Source organism: Pieris brassicae, chromosome 10 (genome assembly GCF_905147105.1).
Source record: "Pieris brassicae chromosome 10, ilPieBrab1.1, whole genome shotgun sequence".
Taxonomy (NCBI): Eukaryota; Metazoa; Arthropoda; class Insecta; order Lepidoptera; family Pieridae; genus Pieris; species Pieris brassicae.
In genome coordinates this window covers 14,331,445-14,352,802 of record NC_059674.1, presented here as the reverse complement: position 1 = coordinate 14,352,802, position 21,358 = coordinate 14,331,445, and the positions used below count along the sequence as shown (strand labels likewise).

The following is a 21,358-nucleotide window of genomic DNA, read 5'->3' as shown; positions in this document are numbered from 1 at the left end:
TGATTTTATAGATTTGCGCGCAATGTGGGTCACATCGCGAGTTAGGCTAGCTAAGTACTCGGTACGCCGCTTGTCCATGTTCGATCTAGATTAAAATTCATATCGGCCACGCCCGCGCGTATGTTAGACATATTCACAGACAATTAAGGTTTCTTACTAACGATTATACAATAGTAATAAGGACCAAGATATTTAAAAAAACAGAACAGAACAGTACAGAACTTTTTCGTCTCTTTACTTCTACTAGCAGTTTTGCTACTTGCTTTTATTTTTGGAACAGAATTCACTGTTTATACCTATATCTATTATTTTTCTATTTTTTACATTTACATTAAGTGCAGTAAGTAATATTTCTACGTAAGTTAATCATTTTTGTTCGCCATAATTGTCACATAATCTAGATATTTTATTATATTTAATTGTGGTGTAGGGTTTAATCATTTTAAATGAATAGAATACTTTGTACTTTAACATTTCTGTTATCAAATAAATTTATTCTGTAACTTTTTTAATATCTTTACAATATTTAATGATAATGCTTTAATATTTAATATTATTATTTGTACCTCATTTTACTAAGTACTCCTAGCCTTACATTTATGTCGCAAAGACTAGTTTCTTGATAGTAATTTGAGTGTAAAATGCCTTTCTTATTAAATAAGACTGTAATTGCACAAAACTAACATATTACGTTTCGTACATACTACTAGTAGTACCTAGTTATTGCAAATAAAACGCATATAATTAATAATTAAAAAGTAACGTATCAATTATTATAAGCGAAGTTATAAATAATTTAATTTAAACTTAAATAACATAAATTCATCTTTTCTTAGAAACTTAAAGATTATTTGTTAAATACATTATATTTTTTTAATAATAGGTTTCTTTTTCAACCCACTTAGATATATTGCGTCTTATTAAGTATCTTCTAAATTCATCACCAAGGATCATGAGTATGAAAAATGGCGTTGCAAGAAAGAAATCATGCCAGGAGATAGGTTCAGTGCCAAAAACCTCGTGGCACAAGGGAAGGTACGTTACCACAAGTGCTGCAATCAAATCAACCACAATACTCATGTTTAGAACATGATTTCTCATCCCCTTTTCAAGTAAGGATATACGTCGTGTCTTACAAATGATTACATCAGATATTTGTGTCCAACATATAGCAACAAAATATGCAGTTTGCGCACGTCTTTCCACTCGTTTTCTATCGCCGAATAGCCATTGTCTTCCCAAAGTATCTTTTACCAAAGCATTGGGAGACTCCCAGTCTTGTCGAACAAATAAAATACTCGAGGGAAAGAATCCACTTTGGGCGAACACAATAAAGTAAGCATACATACCAGCAAAGAATTGGATCATACCGACCTGAAAATATGCCATGAATATGAGAACTCTGTTTACAAGATGATCTGTTGGTTTACGAGGGGGGAGAGACATTATGTCATGTTCAGAGGTCTCGTACGCTAGACTCATAGCGGGCAATAGATCAGTTCCAACATTTATTACCAATATTAATATTAAAGTCATTGGCAGTGGCATTCCTACGCAAGCATACAGAACGAAGGGCAACATTTCAGGAGTGTTTGATGTAAGCGTATAAGCTATGGTTTTCTTTAAATTGTCAAAAATTCGCCTACCTTCCTGTATCCCCACTACAATAGACGCAAAATTATCGTCTAATAGTATCATATCCGCAGCCTGCTTGGAAACTTCTGTTCCGGTTATACCCATTGCTATTCCGATGTCAGCCCTTTTCAAAGCTGGCGAGTCATTGACTCCATCACCTGTGACAGCTACGACATGGCCTAACGATTGATACGTTTCAACAATGAATAATTTTTGTTGTGGGCTAGTGCGCGCAAAAGTGATTTCTCTGTATCTTTTCTGTGCCATTACCAAATCTTTTTCACTCATCTTTCGTAATTCATCGCCAGTGATAACAGCTGCTTTAAATTGGCTTTTAATTAGAGGTGGAACATCTGCTAAATCAATATGATGTTCGAAAGCGTAATCGTAGGCTGTAGGTTGTGTAATAGTTCCACACTGCCTGGATATAGCCAATGCGGTGACCGGATGGTCTCCTGTTACCATGATTACCCGTATACCAGCCTGTCGACATAAACCAATAGCTTTCTCTATATCGCGTCGAGGAGGATCTATCATTGATATTGCGCCTACGAATCTTAAGTTCTCAACAGGAAAGTTTCTTTGCTGTGTATCAAACTTGTAACCTAGAGGATAATTAGCCAAAGCCAAGTTATAATCGCAGTAACCTATAACCCGTTCGCCCATGTTTGCAAGTTTAATAAAGCTTGCTTTTAGCTCTTTCTTAATTTGAGGAGTTAATGGTACATCTCCTTCGTCAGTAGATACTGTTGTGCAAAATTCTAGGACAATTTCCGGAGCACCTTTCATGATTAAATAGTAGCTGTGTGTTGCTTGCATACGATGGATAGTAACTTGGTACTTGTAAGCTGAACTAAACGGTATTTCAGCTTCTTTAGGATTATTATCTCTTATTTGTGTCGCAGAGCGATTAAGTTCCATATATCGCAAAATTGCCGATTCAGACGCGTCTCCTAATATTTTTCTTTTCTCAATTGGTAGATTCATTGTGTCAAATGCAAAAGTAGCCTTAAGGTTTAATGAAGCAGCTAAACTCAAAGTTGCATATGAAGGGTCCGATACATGTTCGTGATCATTTTTGTCAAAAATTACAAAGTTACAAAACAAATGCGATACGTTCATTTGATTCTCAGTCAATGTTCCAGTTTTATCTGAGCAAATACACGAAGTTGAACCTAAAGTTTCAACAGCTTGTAGTGTTTTAGCTAAACAGTTCTTCTGTTTTAAATTGTTAGCAGATAAAGTCATACATACCGTTAATGTTACAATCAGACCCTCCGGCACATTTGCTAAGATAATACCGAGCATGTATTGGAGGGCACTTAACCAACTTCTTTGAATAACGAATACCATTATGAAAAACATTATACCAAAAGTAAATGCAACGCCACATATCAATTTTATAAAATGCGTAATTTCTTTGGCAATTGGCGTTTCTTCTTTTTCTAAGCCAGTAACTAAACCAGCGATTTTTCCTATTTGCGTCATCTCTCCTGTTGCCACCACAACCCCTTTGGCAGACCCTTCCGTTATCGGGCACCCGAAATACACCATATTTTTCGATTCCAGTGGATTTGAGTTAGTGCACTCAGGTCGGTGTTGGATTGGTTCAGACTCTCCGGTAAGTGAAGACATATCAGTTTTAAAGTTGGTGCATGAAAGAATTCTAACATCCGCTGGGACCACTTCCCCTCCTGTCATTTCCACGATATCACCTAGGACCACGTCAGAATTTGGGATAACCTTTTTAACACCATCTCGTATAACAGTCGCATTCGGAGGAACTAAATTTTCAAAACCACTCATAACTGCCATGTTCTTAGCTTCTTGATAAAACCCAAAAAGTCCAGTGCCAACAATAGTAGCTGTGATAACGCAACCCAAGTAAAGGTATTCCTTACCGCTGTGTCCGGAAGAATCTCCAGAATCTAGTGTGTCTGAGAAGAAATAACCAACGAAATTTAATATAGCGCCACACCAAAGCACACATTGGAACCACCCAAAGAGATTGTGTCTGAAAATTTTCCAATAGCTATTCCCTTTGAGCTCTTTTAGCTTATTGGGTCCATAGGTGTCAAGCATTTCCTTCGCGAATACTTCCGTAAGGCCAGTGATGATGTTGGTTCGAAAAACAACTTCTAACTGTGCCGGGGAAAGAAAGTGGTCTCCAGAGTGTGATTCTTCTTTGAGCAGAGTCAATTCGGAGACGTCGGGTCCTGCATGCTGTAAGCTTGGATGCCTTCCACCCACCAAAGATGAACTAGAACGACGACGAGAATGATGAGGCATGATGCCGGTTGAAATACAATTATTGATAAAATATTATTATAAGATTTAATTCTATTTGTATGAGATTTGATGTGTTTACATGTGTCATAAATTCTTCAGTCACTGTTCTAAAAAGGTTAACTGACTACTTAAAAATATAATTAATACTATAAATTCTCTTTTTAATATGCTTTAGTTACAACCGGTTCAACGATTTTATTTAACCTTTTCTTTTATTAGAGCAACTTAACACTAATTCTATAGTAAAGAAAAGCAAAATTACTAAATCTTTAGAAAATTAGTCTGTCTGTCTAAACCTTATACAAGTAATGGACAAAGTTAATTAGCATTCAATCATAACCTCAAATTTATTAAGTATGCGCAATGCTCACGCAGTTGGTGTTCCACCAATGAACGAGTTAGTACGCGCCCGCGGAACAGTTAGGTGTAGTTTCCCATGCCTAGTGTGGTTCGGTACGCGCAACCTCAACCTCTCTAACACATCTGCATTATGTACCCGTAATTTCAAAAAGATACCAGATAATAATAATTAATAATAGAAAGGTACTAATATTATTGCAAGGCAAATATTAAATAAAACACACAAATACAAGCTAAAAATATCTATTTTCAAAAAAATACCTTTAATATAATACAATACATAGTGCGTAGAATAACAACGGATTTATGTCAAAAGCTTTAAATATTTTTATTTAGCGGACTGACTATGGACATTTAAGACTTATAATCATCTGTTTACTTACAACTATGCTGATAATCAAACTTTTTTTCGATTATTTTTGTTTGTAGGCTCATAACAGTGTACATTATGCACGTTATTCGCGCGTTGTATTTAATAAATCATATATTTAGTAGCAATGTAAATTATATTGTCCTGCAAAACAGTTAGCTGTACGTTTCTAAAAATAAATTTTAATTGAGCGTCGACTAAAAACTTTAAATTAAAATATCAGTCAAAGACAGATATAAATAAAACATCGAATTAAAAATCCATGTCTTTGGTAACCACATTTTGTACTTAGAATAAAAATACTGTACTGAAAAATTATAAACACCTTTTCATATGACATACCTTTCAACTTTATTACTCTTAAACCTGTGTTGGAATGCAAACTTCGGAATGTGTAACATTAATCAATTGCGAAAATAAATCTTACGAAAATGAAATAATCGATTTAGCTGACAAGGATCATTCTTTCAAATGGCTATAATAGACATTTTTTATTAATCATGAAACACAGATAAGTATACCACTTTAATAGGCAAGATTCTATCAAATAAATGTACTTAGATATTATGACATAACTAGAATCTAAAAATCTCTTTAAACCAATTCATTAGCAGCCTCTTAAGTTTAGTAATTTCGCAGCTTAAATAATTATCGCCATTCTACTATAACAATGGAGTAGACATTACGTATTTAGCGTATGTTTAGGTGCCGCTTTTGTATATTTAGCTTCACAAATTTATCTCCACTTCTCATAATTATTGGCTCGTTTTAACTCTTAAAGTCCAATCAAAAACAAAATCACGTAGTTCAGTGATTTAAAACTATACAAAAAATATTTATAGCATTAAAATATGTTTTAAATTCACGGTCGGACTATAAGTTTTAATTAGTAATTTATTTTGTCACGATTATATAGAAATGTAAGGCTCCTTAGGACAAAGCATTCTAACTATAACTAATATATGACCTGTAGTTCGTTTGTAGGAATGTTTGGAAGTATTTAAGAAAGTGTTGCCATTCTATTTGTTTTGTTCTATTTTTATCTAATCTAAGATCGATTGGTTGCCATCAACAAAGCAAACTGATATTTCCATTATCGCTACCGAGCAGTAATAATCTATTCAATGGCAACACTGACATACAAGTCAAAACTCCTTTGAATGAATCAGATCGTAATTTGGTGCTGGAAAATGATGCGTCCTGGTCCAGTGACGTATGGACACCAATACGATTGTTAGTAGTTCCAGATATGAGCTCGTTGTAATACACCGAGAGACAGTGGGCTGGTTCTGTGATCCCTCTGAAATGGTTATGTTAATAGGCTTCAGAAACCGCATCCAAAAGTTCTAAGGAAAATTAGCACTTCCCGAGCGTTATTAGACATAGACATAATAATATTTATTACTAACGAAACACACAATTTTTAAAGGAATAATGTACATTTTAAGTGTGTAAATTTGTGTGTTGTGGTTGTAACTGGACCTGGCTCATAATTATGCTGTGGAGCAGACGTGTTCCACAGCGCTGGTCATTCTGACCACAACACTGCGCCTCAGACGCAATAATCAAAAATAATGTAATAATCATAATTGTAAAAATTAACAGTGTAAGTCTTGGAAGAGTTGTGAGTAAAAGTATATAGTAAATAAAAAAATAGCAATAATATATTTTACTAAAACTACTAAAAAATAGATGAATAAATATTTATGAGCGGATCAAAAACTAGATTTCATGGGATTTTTGTAAAGTAGATGTACTTTATAACTGCGACGAAAATTTGATTTTTGTTAAAGATTTATAGCGGAGGAGGGTCCCGTAAAACTCCAACGAAATGATGCCATCCAATGCTGTTACATTGTTATTCAGTTTCATTTCTTCAATGTATTTATTTTAAAGTTACAAAGTAAAGTGATTTTTATTCATTTCTCTTTAGAATTTTGGCGTAATTTTATTTTCTGACGCGGCCGGATATTTAAAATCTATTGAGGGAATAACCTGACAGACAAAGAATGAAAATGATTTTAGGTTTGTATATATAAACTTTATCAGAATTAGTGTATATGTGTTCCGAGCTAAACGAATGAAACAGATGCAGAAACGTGTATACCTCCGCTTGACTGCTTTTTTATATAAATGAAAACTTAACATACTTGAGATGTGCTATTAGTTCTCCATCCTCGACCTTCCATAGAGCTGTAACTTGATCTAGACCAGAGCTTAGCAATCTGTGCTCATCCACAGCCGCTAGACGTAGTACCTAAAAAAATACGTATAAATACAAACATTGATGTAAAGTGGTAAGCGTGCTAATATATACTGACCTCTCCGTCATGTGCTCTCCAATGTGCACGGGGCAGACCCGTGCGGGGCTCTAAAATGGCCACTTGCCCCCCCGCAAGCCCCACTGCCACCCACCCCCCTGCCCCACTTACGCACATACACCGGATGAACGTGCTTGTATTCGCCGGCAGCTAAAAGAATAATTAGTGAGCAAAATTTACTTTTTAGCTGACTTGGAATTCGCATTTATTAGGTTATCTTGTACTCCCATAAACCAAGGACATTATTAGTTCTCTAAAATGTCTGAATTGTATATAAATAATTGCAAGCACATACTGAATCTCGTAAGTGTATGTATGTTGTATTGTCTTTGGTTAACATAGCTTTTACACATAGAAAGAAAACATTTTTTTTACCGGATTAAAGCTATTTGTATTATTATAAACTTATAATTATTTGCATAATTTTACACAGCGTGCGGTGCGGTGACCACGCACGCTGTAAAGCACGCGAAACGTCGGAAAATTTTAAATTTATAATTATGTAAATAATACAAATAGCTTTAATCCGGTTAAAATATTGTTTTCTTTCAATGTATGTATGTTATCAACAAACTCGGTCTACATAAAATACAAACATACTAAGTCACTTTGAGCTAATGTTTTATATCAGGTATGTTCCAACTTAGATACCAGTAAAATTTCATCCGACTGAGATCGTGGGTTCGATCCTCGACCGTACACCACTTTCTATCTCGCTCTAACAATCACTCGTACGGTATAGTAAAGCATTGTGTGGCATTCCTTAAACTAAATAAAAAAAATGTGTGCGTGTACTAGTGTACACACGTGAGAAGTAAAACTTCTTTATGAACTTATTTTTCGAAAAATTATCTGTTATATGCAACTTTACAGAAATTGGTTAAATTTAATTAAGTTTAACAAAAGGCTTTTATAGACATAAATACAAATAATACAATTATTTCATTTTGCCTTATTACTATTAAGATTATTACAGAATTTCATTAATAGAATTGTTACCATCATTGTTATCGTTATTACATATTTTTGTTATTATTGGCTTCAAATCTCTTCGAATCAACCGTGGTAGGGACAAGAAAAAGATGGCGCGTAACCTAAAAAATGTGACGCGTAACGGGAAAACGTGACGGTATTTTTTTATCAACGCCGATAAAGAAGATTCACTACAAAAAACTCACTATCAACTCTTTTCAAAAGTAGGTTTAATTTACTTTATGCGGTTAAGAAACTCACCTTCAGCTCATGATTATGGCTAGGAGACCTGGCATCGATCAGCCTTAGCGAGGCATCCGTTGTAGCAGCCACTATTACGCTCGAAGGGCCAGGAAGAGTACGGACTATACTCACTGGAGATTTTATATGATCCAGCTAAAATATATACACTATATTCATATACTAAATCAATTTAGCTCATGAGTTCTTCTTACTAATCGATATTTGTGAAGCCAAAAATCGTGAGTGAAATGTTCCAAAAGGGTCAGGCACAGAAGGCCAAAATATATTATTAATAAAGCAGGTGGAATTTGAGATTAACAAGTAGGGCGTGTATTGACGACCTAATTTCCGAAATTCGTGGTTCAATTTATTTTTTGTGTTTATTCGTTATAAGTAGTAATAAAATGTGTAAAATTGAGGAACTATTTTAAGTGATAAATACCGGTGTCAGGGTTCCTAACTCTTCCATAAGAAAGTTAATATATAATATTAGACAGTTAATTAAATGTCGATATTCAATCAAGTCGCTAGCATTTTGATTTAAATAAAGCAGCGTCGAAAACGTTTAACCATCTGACTGACCGAAAGCCAGCGTGTTGATTAACAATGTAAAACAAGACTCCGCCATGATTATTTCATTTGTTATTGTTATTTCGGTGTGATCGTGAATAACTGAGAGCTTGGAAATTCCGGGTTTTGCTTTATTGTAAATGGTTAGGTTAGGTTAGTCTTGTTGCCAGGGAACGTTTAGGAAACTCGTTAAACGTTTCCGTTCACTCACTTGTATGACGGAACTTTAGCGACTTGATTGAATATCGATTTTTAATTAACTGTCTAGAGATTCAATTAACTCTCTGAATTTAACTACTTCACTGCGACATATATATTAACTAACGAAAGCACTATAAAATCGAGCTACGGCCCTATTTACGCAGGTAAAATCGAAAGTAACAGCTTGAATGTCATTAGAAATTACCTGACAAACAACACTTTCCATAAAGGGATCCCATATATGAACAACCGAATCAGTTGACACGGCCAGACGAAGGGATTCCAGAAATGCAAGAGATAACACTCCCTTTTTGTGACCTGTGTAAGTCCAGTTACACTGAGTGATTGCGTTGCCGTCACCCTGAAATATGAACGAACTGTATACTACAAAGACCCCTATGACCTAAAATTATGCTAATAAGACTTTTAAAACTTGAGAAAATTTTAAGGTATAAGGAATATAAATATTTCAAGGACAATTTTTTTTAGAAAATTGTATACCATTATTAGAGCAGTGTTGGCCTAGTGGCTTCAGTGTGCGACTCTCATGTATGAGGTCGGAGGTTCGATCCCACGATTTTCTTTCCATGCGCATTTAAAATAGGTTCGGACGGTGACGAAAAACATAGTGAGGAAACCGGCTTGCCTTAGACCCAAAAAGTCGACGGCGTGTCAGGCACAGGAGGCTGATCACCTACTTGCCAATTTGATTAACAAATAATCATGAAACAGATACAGAAATCTGAGGCCCAGACCTAAAAAGGTTGTGGCGCCATTGATGCTCTTTTATACAATTATTAAGGTACTAAATATAGGAATTCAATGCGAATTAAAATCTTTATAAATTAATAAACGCTTTAAAGTGATAGTTTGCTGACCACGATCGCTGTAACTCAATACTTAGTCCATAAATACTTTATATTCGAGTTTCATTAAAGAAATTTATATCAATTTATATTGTTAACTGGTTTCCATGCGTTTCACAAATCAACTTAATTTAATACGTGAAAAACGTATTCTATCTACACGTTAATCAATATTATCTTACAAAACGATTAATAATGTTAAGGATTTTTTTTCAACAACCTACATTAAATTTTAATTATTTATAATATTGCATGTCGCCATCGGACAATATTATTATTTTCTTTCAGAATTATAGAATGTTGCGATGTTTCGACATGTAGTTATTAATTTATTTAGCACGAGTTGATTTACTTAAATGATAAGCTACTATGGAGTGTTATTTCTTTTAAATTAAAATACTAAGCTTAACAGCTTTTGTCACAGATTAATTTAATGGATATAAGTAGAACTGCGACAAAAGTTTTTATTTAAAAAATACGGAGCCGTTCAAGTATTACGTAAACAGATTTAGTGAAATTCATTACCCCCCCCCCCCCCTGTAAAGTAAGCAAAGCAAATAATATTATAAAACATATAAATTTTTAGTAGAAATCCTTGAAAATGCATTTCATTTTCAAGTATAGACAATGTGTGGGTAATGTGTCAAAAAGTAAATAATTACTGTTGACGTAATCTCCAATTAATAAGGAAATCAAACATAGAAACCCTCCCCCCATCCCCTATAGTGCTTACGTAATACTTGAACGGCTCCTAACTTGTCGCATTCACATTAGAGAACTGTAGGAAAATCTTTAACTATAATGATAATTGATCAATTTATCCTACCATATTCCTCAAAGACCATAACCGCACAGTCTTGTCCTTAGACCCGCTCATGAAGCTGTTTTCATTGTCCAAACAGTGAATTGATTTCACAGAATGTGTATGGCCGGAAAAACTTTGCAGTTTAATCTGTTTCAAATTAAATCTGGCCTCTTTGTCAGCTCGACCAATTTCGTGTTCCCAATATATGAGCCAGTCGCCGCGCAGATGGCTGTTAAAGATATCGCAAAAGAATTAAAGCGAGAATGGAAATCGCTTCGTTTGATTGTCACTTGTCAATTTGAACAGTCAAACGCCATCGTGACGTCGCTTTTTCAGTTCCCTCAATGTGACACTACAAAAAAAACTCGCCAAAAGTTTGTCTTTCCTTTTACTTTCTCACCATCCAGTATCATTTTGGAAGTGAAATATAGATTAAATTTAAAAAACTAAACCAGGTTTGTTTAAGGTTTCTCATTTTTAAGCGTATAAATTATGACGCATAACGTGGAATTTAAACACGAACCACAACAACCACACAACCACAACCTTTAAAGGCATTTTTAGTCGCGCCACCAGTTTTATAACCAGCTGCCTATTAAAATATTCAGACCAATTCGAATTAACTTCCTTCAAGAAGAGTTCCAATTTTAAAACCGGAAACCCACTTACGAGAACTAAACGAAACTACCTTCATGTAGTGTGAGTGTCTTTGAGCGGCGTTATCACTTAACATCAGGTATGTCGCCTGTCCATTTGCCTGTGCTTTAAAAAGAGAGAGCTTCATATAAAGGATATATAAACTATAAGAACTTACCGATCACTCCTACATCCGTCTCCTTTGTAAGCAACAATATCAAATCCAACTCGAGGCACGTAAGAAACATCGCTAGCGACATCTATCCTGTTCCCTACTAAAGTGACATTCGAGCCAAAACTGTTGGAATTCGATATGTGTTCCAGATCTTGTTTTGGAGTAATATCTATATATTTTTTCAGAGGTTCATCGCTGAAAGAGGACTGTACGCGCTTGTCTTGTGTAATGTGGAGAGGTGAGCTGAAATATGGAAGAATAGGACTGTTTTACTTATATAAACTCTATGCATCTTCAAAGTTCCAATAAACTCAAACAGTTAAGAGTGACTTGAATTTTTTTTTACTATTAGGATGCAACATTATCCTTGAATAACATAGGCTAAAAATTAAATAAATAAATGTTCAATTAAGCCAGCGACTATTGTAATAATAATAATTACATAATTCGCTGAATGCGTGATAAAGAACGAGAAACTTGAGTATATTTCTTGAAAAAGTTTTATTCAAATATAAAAGATTGCGGTACTAAACCGATAAAAAACATAGTTCTCAGCCCTGAGATCGTAAATTCCCGACTTTCTGGCTAAGTGCGCATCTAGCACTCGCTCAAACGGAAATGAAAAACATCACAAGGAAATCGATGTCATTTCTCAAATCCAAAAGTCAACATTGGTCAAACAGAAGGCTGATAATCTACTTAAACAGTAAAAATAAACTAAGAAACAAATACAATCTGAGATTATTGTTATTAGTACTCGGGTAAACATAATTAAAATCAATAAGTTAAATCAACTTCACTTTAAATCACTTGCACTAAGACTTTTAAATGTTAAGAACAGCTCAAATGAAATTTCATACAGTTACTGTACCAATCAAAACAGGCTCAAAAAAACAAACAAAACTTACCTAATACAGTGTTTAAGTCTATATTCCTGACACAGATTACGTATAGTATCGCTGTTTTTGAGCGCTCGTTCTATAGCCTCTGTACCGACTAGTTTAGTGAATCGCGTGTATGTGTGGTATGCTAATTCATTGTCGAATACAACAAGGAGCTCTTCTTGGGCCTATAAGAAAGATTTGGATTTATTTAATCCATACATGTCACGAAAAAATATGCAAACCTATACTCAATTATAAACCTATGAATTTGAAATAAAAAATGTTTTGATAAATTTCATGTTGAATTAATTTATCATACAAATTATAAGTTAAATCATGCCAAACTACTAAAGCATATAAGGGTGTCCCAAAGACATTGTTGGCAATTTTTCGACTAAGGCTTTTACTCTTACAATACAAATTCCAAAAAAAATAAGAGACATAACTAAAGGGACCTTGTAGTTAATTGAGTCCTATCTACTTTCTTATAAATGATGACTATTTACGATGAATGACAAGATTCTTTCAATATATCAAGTATTGCATATGACTTTGTTAGCATGATCCGAACCCGGACCGAAGGATCAAAACTTACAGTAAGGGTAGCAGCATCGTGACTATCTGGCAAGGAAGGAGGCGTACATGCTAATTCAGGAAGATCAGCTCTAACAACCCTTCCATCACGGACAGCCCATTCAGCTGTACTTCCATCTCTACAAATCTCCAGGAATCCTTCTAATTTAGGTTCAGAATCTTGGTCTGTGGGCTGAAAGCATTTTGTCTAATTAGTTTTATAATAAATAAATGAAGGATATATTCTACGACAGTATATATAACAAATATATATATATACACAAGAAATAATCGGTAAGAAAAACAATTATTCACCTTTTTTAGCAAATACTTTTATGGTCAGGTTATCTTCTGACATAAGCCAATTACTTTTATTATTTAATAATAAATATTCTACAAATCTTATCTTTTCTAATTATTTACCGTGAATAAACCTTTTGTTATCGACTAACAAAAATTCCATACAGTAACGACCTTATTTAAAAAAACTTCCATGATATGTACTCAAACTTATTATTATATCCAACGAACAACACCGTCTTGAAATAAAAAATGGGCTATACAATGACAAATGACAAAATGCCGATGCTTTTAGACTGAATTCCTTTAACCGTTTAATATTTCGACAGAATATCACGACTACAACTACAAGAAACAAGTTATGCTCATATTGTATATGCTTTCAAATATCTTTGATTGAAAATATTCTTGCACAAATAAATTATTATATAAGAATTTCTCTATAACAAATGGTGTTAATATTGAGGTTAACATATTGTATGTGATCCACCTTTTCTGTGTGAGGGTCCTCTTGTTTTGGCCAATTATCAGTTTTACCCGTAGCTTTATCAAACGCCAGAAAGAATCTATAACATAAGAAAACAGGTTTTAAAAATACTTTATACCATGTTATACCCAGTTATCTCCTTAGAAAGTTGTTTATATGTCATCCAATGATAACAAATGAATACAGTCCATGTCTATAAAAAAAAAATTTTTTAACTGTACTACATCTCTTCTCAATTACTACCAACTCTATGTCTGATACATACAACATTTGAAATATATAAAATCAAAAGTCAGACTTTTTGCAACTAAAAAGGTGGGAAAACCAAAATATATATATATATATATAAGTATAAACATTTGATGAAAAGATTATGTATACCTTTGCAAAGCCGGAACACACAAATGCTTCCTGGTCATTTCGGGTCCAATCCTAAGCGCTAGGGCGTGTAAGGCATCGAGCAGTTTCCGTGTGAGGGCACAGCGCGCTGCAGCTCCACTGGGGAAGGAACTTCGACTGGTGCACGCCAATCGAAGAGCTGGCTGAAGGATTGATTTGAGGAATGTGTCCTGGAATCAAGTATGTGCGGAATGAACCCTCGTGCGATTTGAGTTCGCAGCAGTGCTAAACTACTTTTTTTTGTTTTAGTTCGACAGACAAAATTATATAACTTAGTACAACCACCTCGGTTGGTTTCATTCGACTATATAATAATGAATCCACTTTTTTTTAATTGTCTTGCTCATACATCACAGTCCTAAACGGATTACTACTAAATTAATGATTTCATATTTTATCTCGAAGAGAACGAGTTAAGAGTACCAACTCTATAGATATATGCTTTGTAAGTACGAAACCAAATGTAGGTCGTGCGTCAGCAACGACCAACACTTAGTAAGTAATTTTAATGTATAAACATAAGAAGAAATGGATATTAAGTTGATCATTGTTTAGTTCTTAATTAAGTGCTGTCACTGTGTTTGCTTAAATAAATTATTTTTAAACTAAAAGTCCGTTGCCGTGCCTTGACTAACGCGCTCCTTTGAGACTTTCTAAAGTCAACTTTTTTATCTAACATTCTTCTAAACAATATTAAGAGAGCTTAGTTTGCAATAATTTCGTGGTAATAATTGTGGTGGTGGTAATTTGCAATAATTTCAGACATTGGTAGGTTCTACCTATATATCGTAACGACAAATTATACACTTAAAAATGTATCATACATATTTCATAATAGACACGTGATTTACCTTCAGTATCTAAATATATTTCGAACCTGTAACTGTTCCATGACCTTCCCGTCGGCCATGTAAGGAAGCAAGTACTTAAGAAGTTGTAAACAAGCCACCACCCCGCCCTCTAGCGGAGCTGATAAACGTCGCCTACACGAAGCTATTAACTCGCCCATGTGAGGCAAGTATTGGAATATTACTAATTGTTCACCGTACATTGCTGTAATGGAAAGAATAACAATTATATCACTACAGAAAAGATAGATTTGAATTCGTTGGATTCTCTTTTATTCACGTATGTTCACCGATTACTGTAAGGAAAGAAATCAATTTTAGATTCTATGTAAACTCTATATAACGACACTGAAGGGACTGCATTTTACGGCGTTATAGAGTGAATTTGTCGTTAAATGGTGAGATGAAAACGTATGTCAACAACAGTCTACACGCGCAAACAATCCTAAATCCCGTTACATGGAGTTTACACTGTATATTAAAAATCTCTAGATAATCATCATTATTTTTTAATGTAAAAAATTTCAATACCGGCTTAATAGTCCGGTCAATTTAGACCAAAAAATGAGAGTGAAGGTACATAAAGTCCCAACAAGCTGAAAATTAGTAAAATTGTTCAAAACATAATTATAAATGATATTTAAAAATTCCCCATTGTTCCCGTGTATGGAATTTTTTTATTCAATGTCAAAGGTCAAAAAAATAAGTTTTCGCGATTTCCATCAAAACGTAAGTTTTATCATAAAAGTACCTTAGACAAAAATGTAGATCATAAAATTATTTATAAAGAATGCATCAATATTTTTTTAACCTTTGAATTTGATTTTTTTAACTTTATGTACCTTCGAATGTCTAAATTGACCGGGCTATAGGTTATAATTTCGTATAATAAACTCACCTACGATTGAAGTAAGGCACTTAATAACTTTAATCGCATTACGGTCTCCAACAACAGCGCTGTTCACTAACGATATCTCATCAAATTCATCTTTGTCTTCCATTTCACATGAAGCCAAATTTTCTTTTCCAATATAACATAAGGTAAGCATTTTCAAAAGATTTCTAGTAATATACCTACATGACAAAACCGGACCTAATCTATGAGATAGCCAAATCAAACTTTCCGAACTCATATCTGATATTTTGTAGGAATCATTGTACTCTTTTCTGTCATCTCCCAAAGATTTTACTACTGGAATCGCGTGATTAGCTTCTGTACTTTCTGGTATGTCCAAAAGTTCTTTTTCCAAAGAATCAGGGTGTTGATCTTCCACAAACTGCAAATAACTAGTAAATATTGGTTTTGGCGTATCGATGTTACGTATTTCTGGAACAACATCTCTCTCCTCTTTAAAGTGATCGGCGTTTTTAAATGATAAGTTTGTATAGAAACGGGAATTTCCAGGAGATACTTGGTCTGTGGACGGAGAAGGAGTCTGTAAAGTATCCCTGACTGCTGTATTGGAATCGAACGAACCAGTCGGCGATTTGCTTCGGCTGCTGCTACTTTGATTTCTTTCCTTGTCATTTTCAAAATGGAAGAGTTCATTTTCACTTCTATTATCGGCATCCTTTTCTTTTAAATATTCACTAACTTCGGACATTGTTTTTTCAATGCTCGGAGTAACAATCTGTTCCGAGCCACAGGAAGTATCAGGAGAGAAAATATCTGAAGTAGTTGTTAGAACATTTTTAACACTTTCGTCTGAATATCTCGGCTTCTTGTTTGCCATAGAGCGACTGTGACAGGAATGGCCCAAAGCCCCAGTTTGGTAAGAAACGTCTTTGTACCCTCCGACAGCCTCTACTAAGTGCTGAGTGATGTTATCCAAAAAACACTGAAGGCCTAGTCTCACCATTAATTGGAGTAGAAAAATATTATGATACAGTTTTATAAATTTCTGTTTGCTGGCCAATATAGCAGACGATGTAGCATCGTTTTCCGTAACCTTCTCAGATTTCTCATAGACAAAATCGTCATCCTCATATAGATTTAAAATATACTTGAGTAGTTTGTTTCTCGTTTCCGCCGGACCTAAAGCTTTAGCTATCGTATCAAATAGATGCCACGCTGCCAATACTGATGTGTCTTTATTTTCTAATAGCTGTATGTAATGTTGTAAAAATATATCTAAAGCATCAAAATCATTTAATCCAGTGTATAAATTGAGAAGCACTCCCAAATGGGTTATGCATGCTTGAACTTTTCCCTCTGCAATTTTTTGAGCGAAGTATAACTTGGTTTTATCCACGTTTCCGTATGTTTCGCACTGAACGCCATCACATTCGTATGTGTATATAATATTTAACTCATTACTCGTAACCTCATACTCGTGTAGGGTACTCAAAAGGCTATGTAGGATAATGAAGCTTTGTGGAAACGGTATCAAATGTTGCATTAATAGGGGTTGCAGTAACTGAGTCGACGTAGGCGTCGGCAACCCTTTATCTGTTACAGCAACTTTTTTATGAGGCTCCTCTTGTAGGTGCAATTCTTGCCTGAAAGAGAGACTAGGAGGCTGAACATTCAATAACAATGACGCAATATAACTGACACACTTCGGTAATGAACGAAAATTGTACTTCAAAACCGCCCGGCAACTCTTATATCTTTCGGTAAAATCACCATTGTTTATCCTTAATGGTCGTATGTAGTTATGAAGAAAGATCTCCACAATGAGGCACCCAATTACGATCATATCTTGGCGTCGACTCTCTGTTACGAATTGTTTGTAAACATTCGCGTCAGTTGTATACCTTGTATTAAACATTCTGCTCTTCCTTTCCTTCAGCACACTTTCCAATTGAGAGTCCTGACTCATTTTTTTCAGAAATCCGTGGTCATAGGACGCTAAGAACATGTGGTTAGTGAATGCCGTTTCATCCGTGTCCTTTTGTACGGTTTTGTCTTCTACTGGACATAAATTGAGAGCGGGAGCATTGGCACGGGAACTCTCTTTATCGTCAGACCTGCTAAAGAAGCATTTCGTTCTGAAGTTATCCAACGTCTCCAAAGTCTGTATGGAAGATGCGGGGTTAAATTCTTTTGGGAGATAAATAACTGCTTGGCCATATTCAGAGCGCTGTACTCTATAGTGTCGGGAGTGTGATGATGCCCTATGTTCATTGTATGGGACATCTTCCTCTTGCGCTTTGGTAAGGGAACGAGCTCTCGAACTTTTCTGGCGTCGTATTCGTTGGGTAGGAACCGTCAACCGAGATATGTGTTGCGGAAGGCTACTGGATTCGTCTTCTTCGTCAGATATGTCATCTGAACTATCACGGACGGATTTTCCTAAAAAACAAATAATATTTTTCTTTAGAAATACTTTTATTCAAGCTAAATTTATACAGAGGTAAAAATCTTTAATCTTATATTATCTAGAATTAATTAACATAAATATATATTTTTTTAATTCTATCTTGTGTTCGAAACGCTGTGTTTAAAACCTACTGGTATCTCTTGGTGTGGTCCACCGCAATCTGGGCGGGGCCGGTGGTAGTGGCCTAAGCTTGCGAGGTGGGTGTGGCGCTGCCAACAACTGAACTGCAGTACCACGTCGCGTCTTCATATGTTGATCAACAAGGGATAGACACACGTTTTTCGCTTTTATTGCTGCTGGTCCAGATAACCTTAACGTAAATAATTAATATTGTATAGAAGAATTTACTCTCACATCATAAGGTATATTTAAGAACACTTTGAGCTATGAAAAACCATAAATTTCACAGGCTGAGTAATCAACTTAAACCGTTGAATTAATTATAAGATAAATATACAAACTAAGCCCCTTTTCTTACAACTTTAATGGCCGTAATACTTTAAATAGCTTTCATTATTATTAACATATCTTAATCCATGTATGAAGATACGTATCACAGGTTGTTGTTCCGACAAATTTTGCATATTCATTAAGTACTAAGTTGTTGTTGTGATTGAAAACCGTTTAGCATTTATGAATGCTGCTGGAACGACCAAGTAAAGCACGTGAAGGGTTTTACGAGTTTATGAATAAGTATAATCGTCAGATCTTGGCTTTTCAAAAATCTTAACAGGGGTACTTTTAGCAGACATGTAGCAAGACTTACTTGTAACCAAAAGTTATATCTATCCAATGATGAAGATTTTCCGAGACGTGAGAACTTTCTAAAGCTTCTCTGTGCTTTGTTATAAAGTCCTCAACACATGTCGCCCATGTAGGTATTCCAAGATCCTGTATAAAAAAAGGTTTCATGTATAACTACAAATATTTTTGATCAACTTTTTACATTCCAAATAAAACATGTAAGTGTCCCGAGTCATTGCAAACAGATATGATATAAATACATTTTTGATCATGAAGGCTTTAAGGATGCTCATGTTACACTTATGTTGTAATATGTAATTGTAAATTGTAATTGTAAATCCAAACTAATATGGGATATAATATTTAAAAGTTCTATTAAACAGTTCATAATTATTACAAGTATTATTTATTAAGATTCTTACAGGCAGATCTTCATGTATGCTTTTAAATACTGAGGGATCAGTATAAAATTCGGGTATACATTCATCTGGAGTCCATTCCTGCATTCTTTGTATGGAAGCTGGGTACTCTGCGGGTACCCATTTGTTCCTCACATATTTACATAATGTATCTTTTGGTGTCCTGAAATATTTAAGATAATTATAGATATTTTTATATACAAAAAAAAAGAAAATAAAAAAACATTCTTGACACTTTTCTTATATAAAAAATGAGATTCTAATGTTGCATATTATAAGCCTCATTATGTACATAACAATAATAAGAAATAATAGTAAAATTAATTATTATACCTTCTAGCAAGATACACATAACAAGTAATATCAGAGAGGGCATCAGTAACATGGTGAGGTATTTGTCCACTGCAACCTGTGACATCATATGTCATGTCCAGCTGACGATCACCTTTGTTTAATCTGTATTTTGATTTAGTTAAATCTCTCCAATTGTGACCTATGTAGAGTATTAAACACAATATGTAAATATCCCCTTAAACTAACTATAAATTATATAAGAGAAGTTGCTAGAAACATATGAATACCATTTACGTTTATTTATTTATAGTGTCCAACATCCCTATTTGACCTATGTTGTTTTTATAATATGGAACTATAACTGTTAGAAAGGATAGTTACACTTTTTTGTCACTTACCACACCTTGAAGAAAAATCTGTGACCCAAGGAACCATTAAATGAGTTTGAGGATCATTAGCTGATCTCCCAGCTAGAGAATTTAAATGAAGTAGATAGTCCAGATTAGATAATAGACCCCTCACCCATAACATACACAACTTCTCTAATTTCACTGCATTATTTCTCCAACAACCTTCTTCATCTGATAGACTATTCTTGCTTTTTACTACTTGGTTTTGCACATTACTCTGTTTACCTTGACTTTGCTCACATATTAATGATGGGTCTAAACAATAGACATTATTAGTTATGGATGGCATCACTTGCAACCACAAATCTTCTGTCAAAAAAATATCTCTGAGATCCAAAGAACCCAAGCACAGACCTCTATCGCCCATTGCTTTTAAAACATATAACAATTGATATATTACAAAAAGACCTCTAGCATACGTCTTATCTATTATATTTGGACTGAAATTGAGACAGTCTAAAAGACTATTCTCATAATGACTTCTGTATACAATAAATATGTTATTTTCAGACTCTAAAGCAAACATAGCAGCCAGTAAATTGTTTTGAGTATCACATGTTTTTGACACAGGTCTGCTTAACTCTTTAACTTCAAATTTTCCAGTTCCATCTGGCCTCAGTTTGATAATATTGGTTCCATATAACCTCATAATGACTTCAGTGAGTAATTGGTCATGATCCAATAAATTAACTATAGCTGTTTCCTTGTTACTTCTTATATTTTGAGAATATTTTTTGTATGATTCTTTCCATAAATTTCTTTGATTATTTTGTGATACATATTGTAATAATTGTGAAAATGTAAGAGGTGAATCGTTGACTTCAGATAATTTGTATCGGGGTAAAGGTAAAACTTTAGATATTTTTTTATTTAGCACCTGAAACAATTTAACAAACTTTTTTAAGTATATTTAAAAAGACGCATCGTATAGCAAAATTATTAATCTTACCCTAATAAAAACTTTTTTCCACGGATACGGAACACTTTCACCTGGCTGGAGCGTAAAATCTATATTATTTACAGAGTTATCTACGTCTATATTTTTAAGCCATTTCTTCAACCATGTATTATGAACAACAACAGCAAATAAAGTAGGAGACGATGTAGTATATATGTTTTTACTATTTAACCTGAGATCCCTAACAATACAATCCATTTCGATTTATTTATTCTAATTTATTGTTCTTTGTTTTGTTTTGACTTGAGGATAAACAAAATTATTATAACTGTTGAT

At 34.3% G+C, this 21,358-nt stretch overlaps 2 protein-coding genes across 3 annotated transcripts; both read right to left on the bottom strand.

The window, feature by feature from the left end:
* Positions 1-873: 873 nt before the first annotated feature.
* On the bottom strand, positions 874-3,950 carry LOC123715307 (sodium/potassium-transporting ATPase subunit alpha-like). Its single transcript, XM_045670267.1, has one exon. The coding sequence runs from the start codon at positions 3,922-3,924 to the stop codon at positions 874-876; it is 3,051 nt and encodes a 1,016-aa protein (XP_045526223.1). The 5' UTR covers positions 3,925-3,950.
* Positions 3,951-4,533: 583 nt separating this feature from the next.
* Positions 4,534-21,311, bottom strand: LOC123715129 (WD repeat-containing protein 81). 2 transcript variants are annotated; one of them, XM_045669978.1, is made up of 19 exons: positions 21,074-21,311; positions 20,113-21,001; positions 19,754-19,913; positions 19,424-19,583; positions 19,024-19,148; positions 18,389-18,567; positions 15,833-18,229; positions 14,964-15,139; positions 14,069-14,256; positions 13,691-13,766; positions 12,923-13,093; positions 12,352-12,512; positions 11,447-11,686; positions 10,654-10,861; positions 9,167-9,322; positions 8,209-8,343; positions 6,976-7,125; positions 6,805-6,911; positions 4,534-5,954 (listed from the first exon to the last, which is right to left on the bottom strand). In XM_045669978.1, the coding sequence occupies exons 1-19, from the start codon at positions 21,278-21,280 to the stop codon at positions 5,723-5,725; spliced, it is 6,117 nt and encodes a 2,038-aa protein (XP_045525934.1). In that variant the 5' UTR covers positions 21,281-21,311; the 3' UTR covers positions 4,534-5,722. The 2 variants fall into 2 exon arrangements, with proteins under 2 accessions (XP_045525934.1, XP_045525935.1); XM_045669979.1 differs by lacking the exons at positions 4,534-5,954; positions 6,805-6,911; positions 6,976-7,125; positions 10,654-10,861 and having other exon boundaries at positions 8,212-8,343.
* Positions 21,312-21,358: the final 47 nt, after the last annotated feature.

Coding starts and splice junctions, on each gene's coding strand:
- LOC123715307 (XM_045670267.1), bottom strand. CDS start 3,924: ATGCCTCATCATTCTCGTCGTCGTTCTAGTTCATCTTTGGTGGGTGGA.
- LOC123715129 (XM_045669978.1), bottom strand. CDS start 21,280: ATGGATTGTATTGTTAGGGATCTCAGGTTAAATAGTAAAAACATATAT. Junction 19,914..20,112: donor AGATTTTTCTTCAAGGTGTG/GTAAGTGACAAA, acceptor TACTCTACATAG/GTCACAATTGGAGAGATTTA. Junction 14,257..14,963: donor AGGTCATGGAACAGTTACAG/GTTCGAAATATA, acceptor ACTTGATTCCAG/GACACATTCCTCAAATCAAT.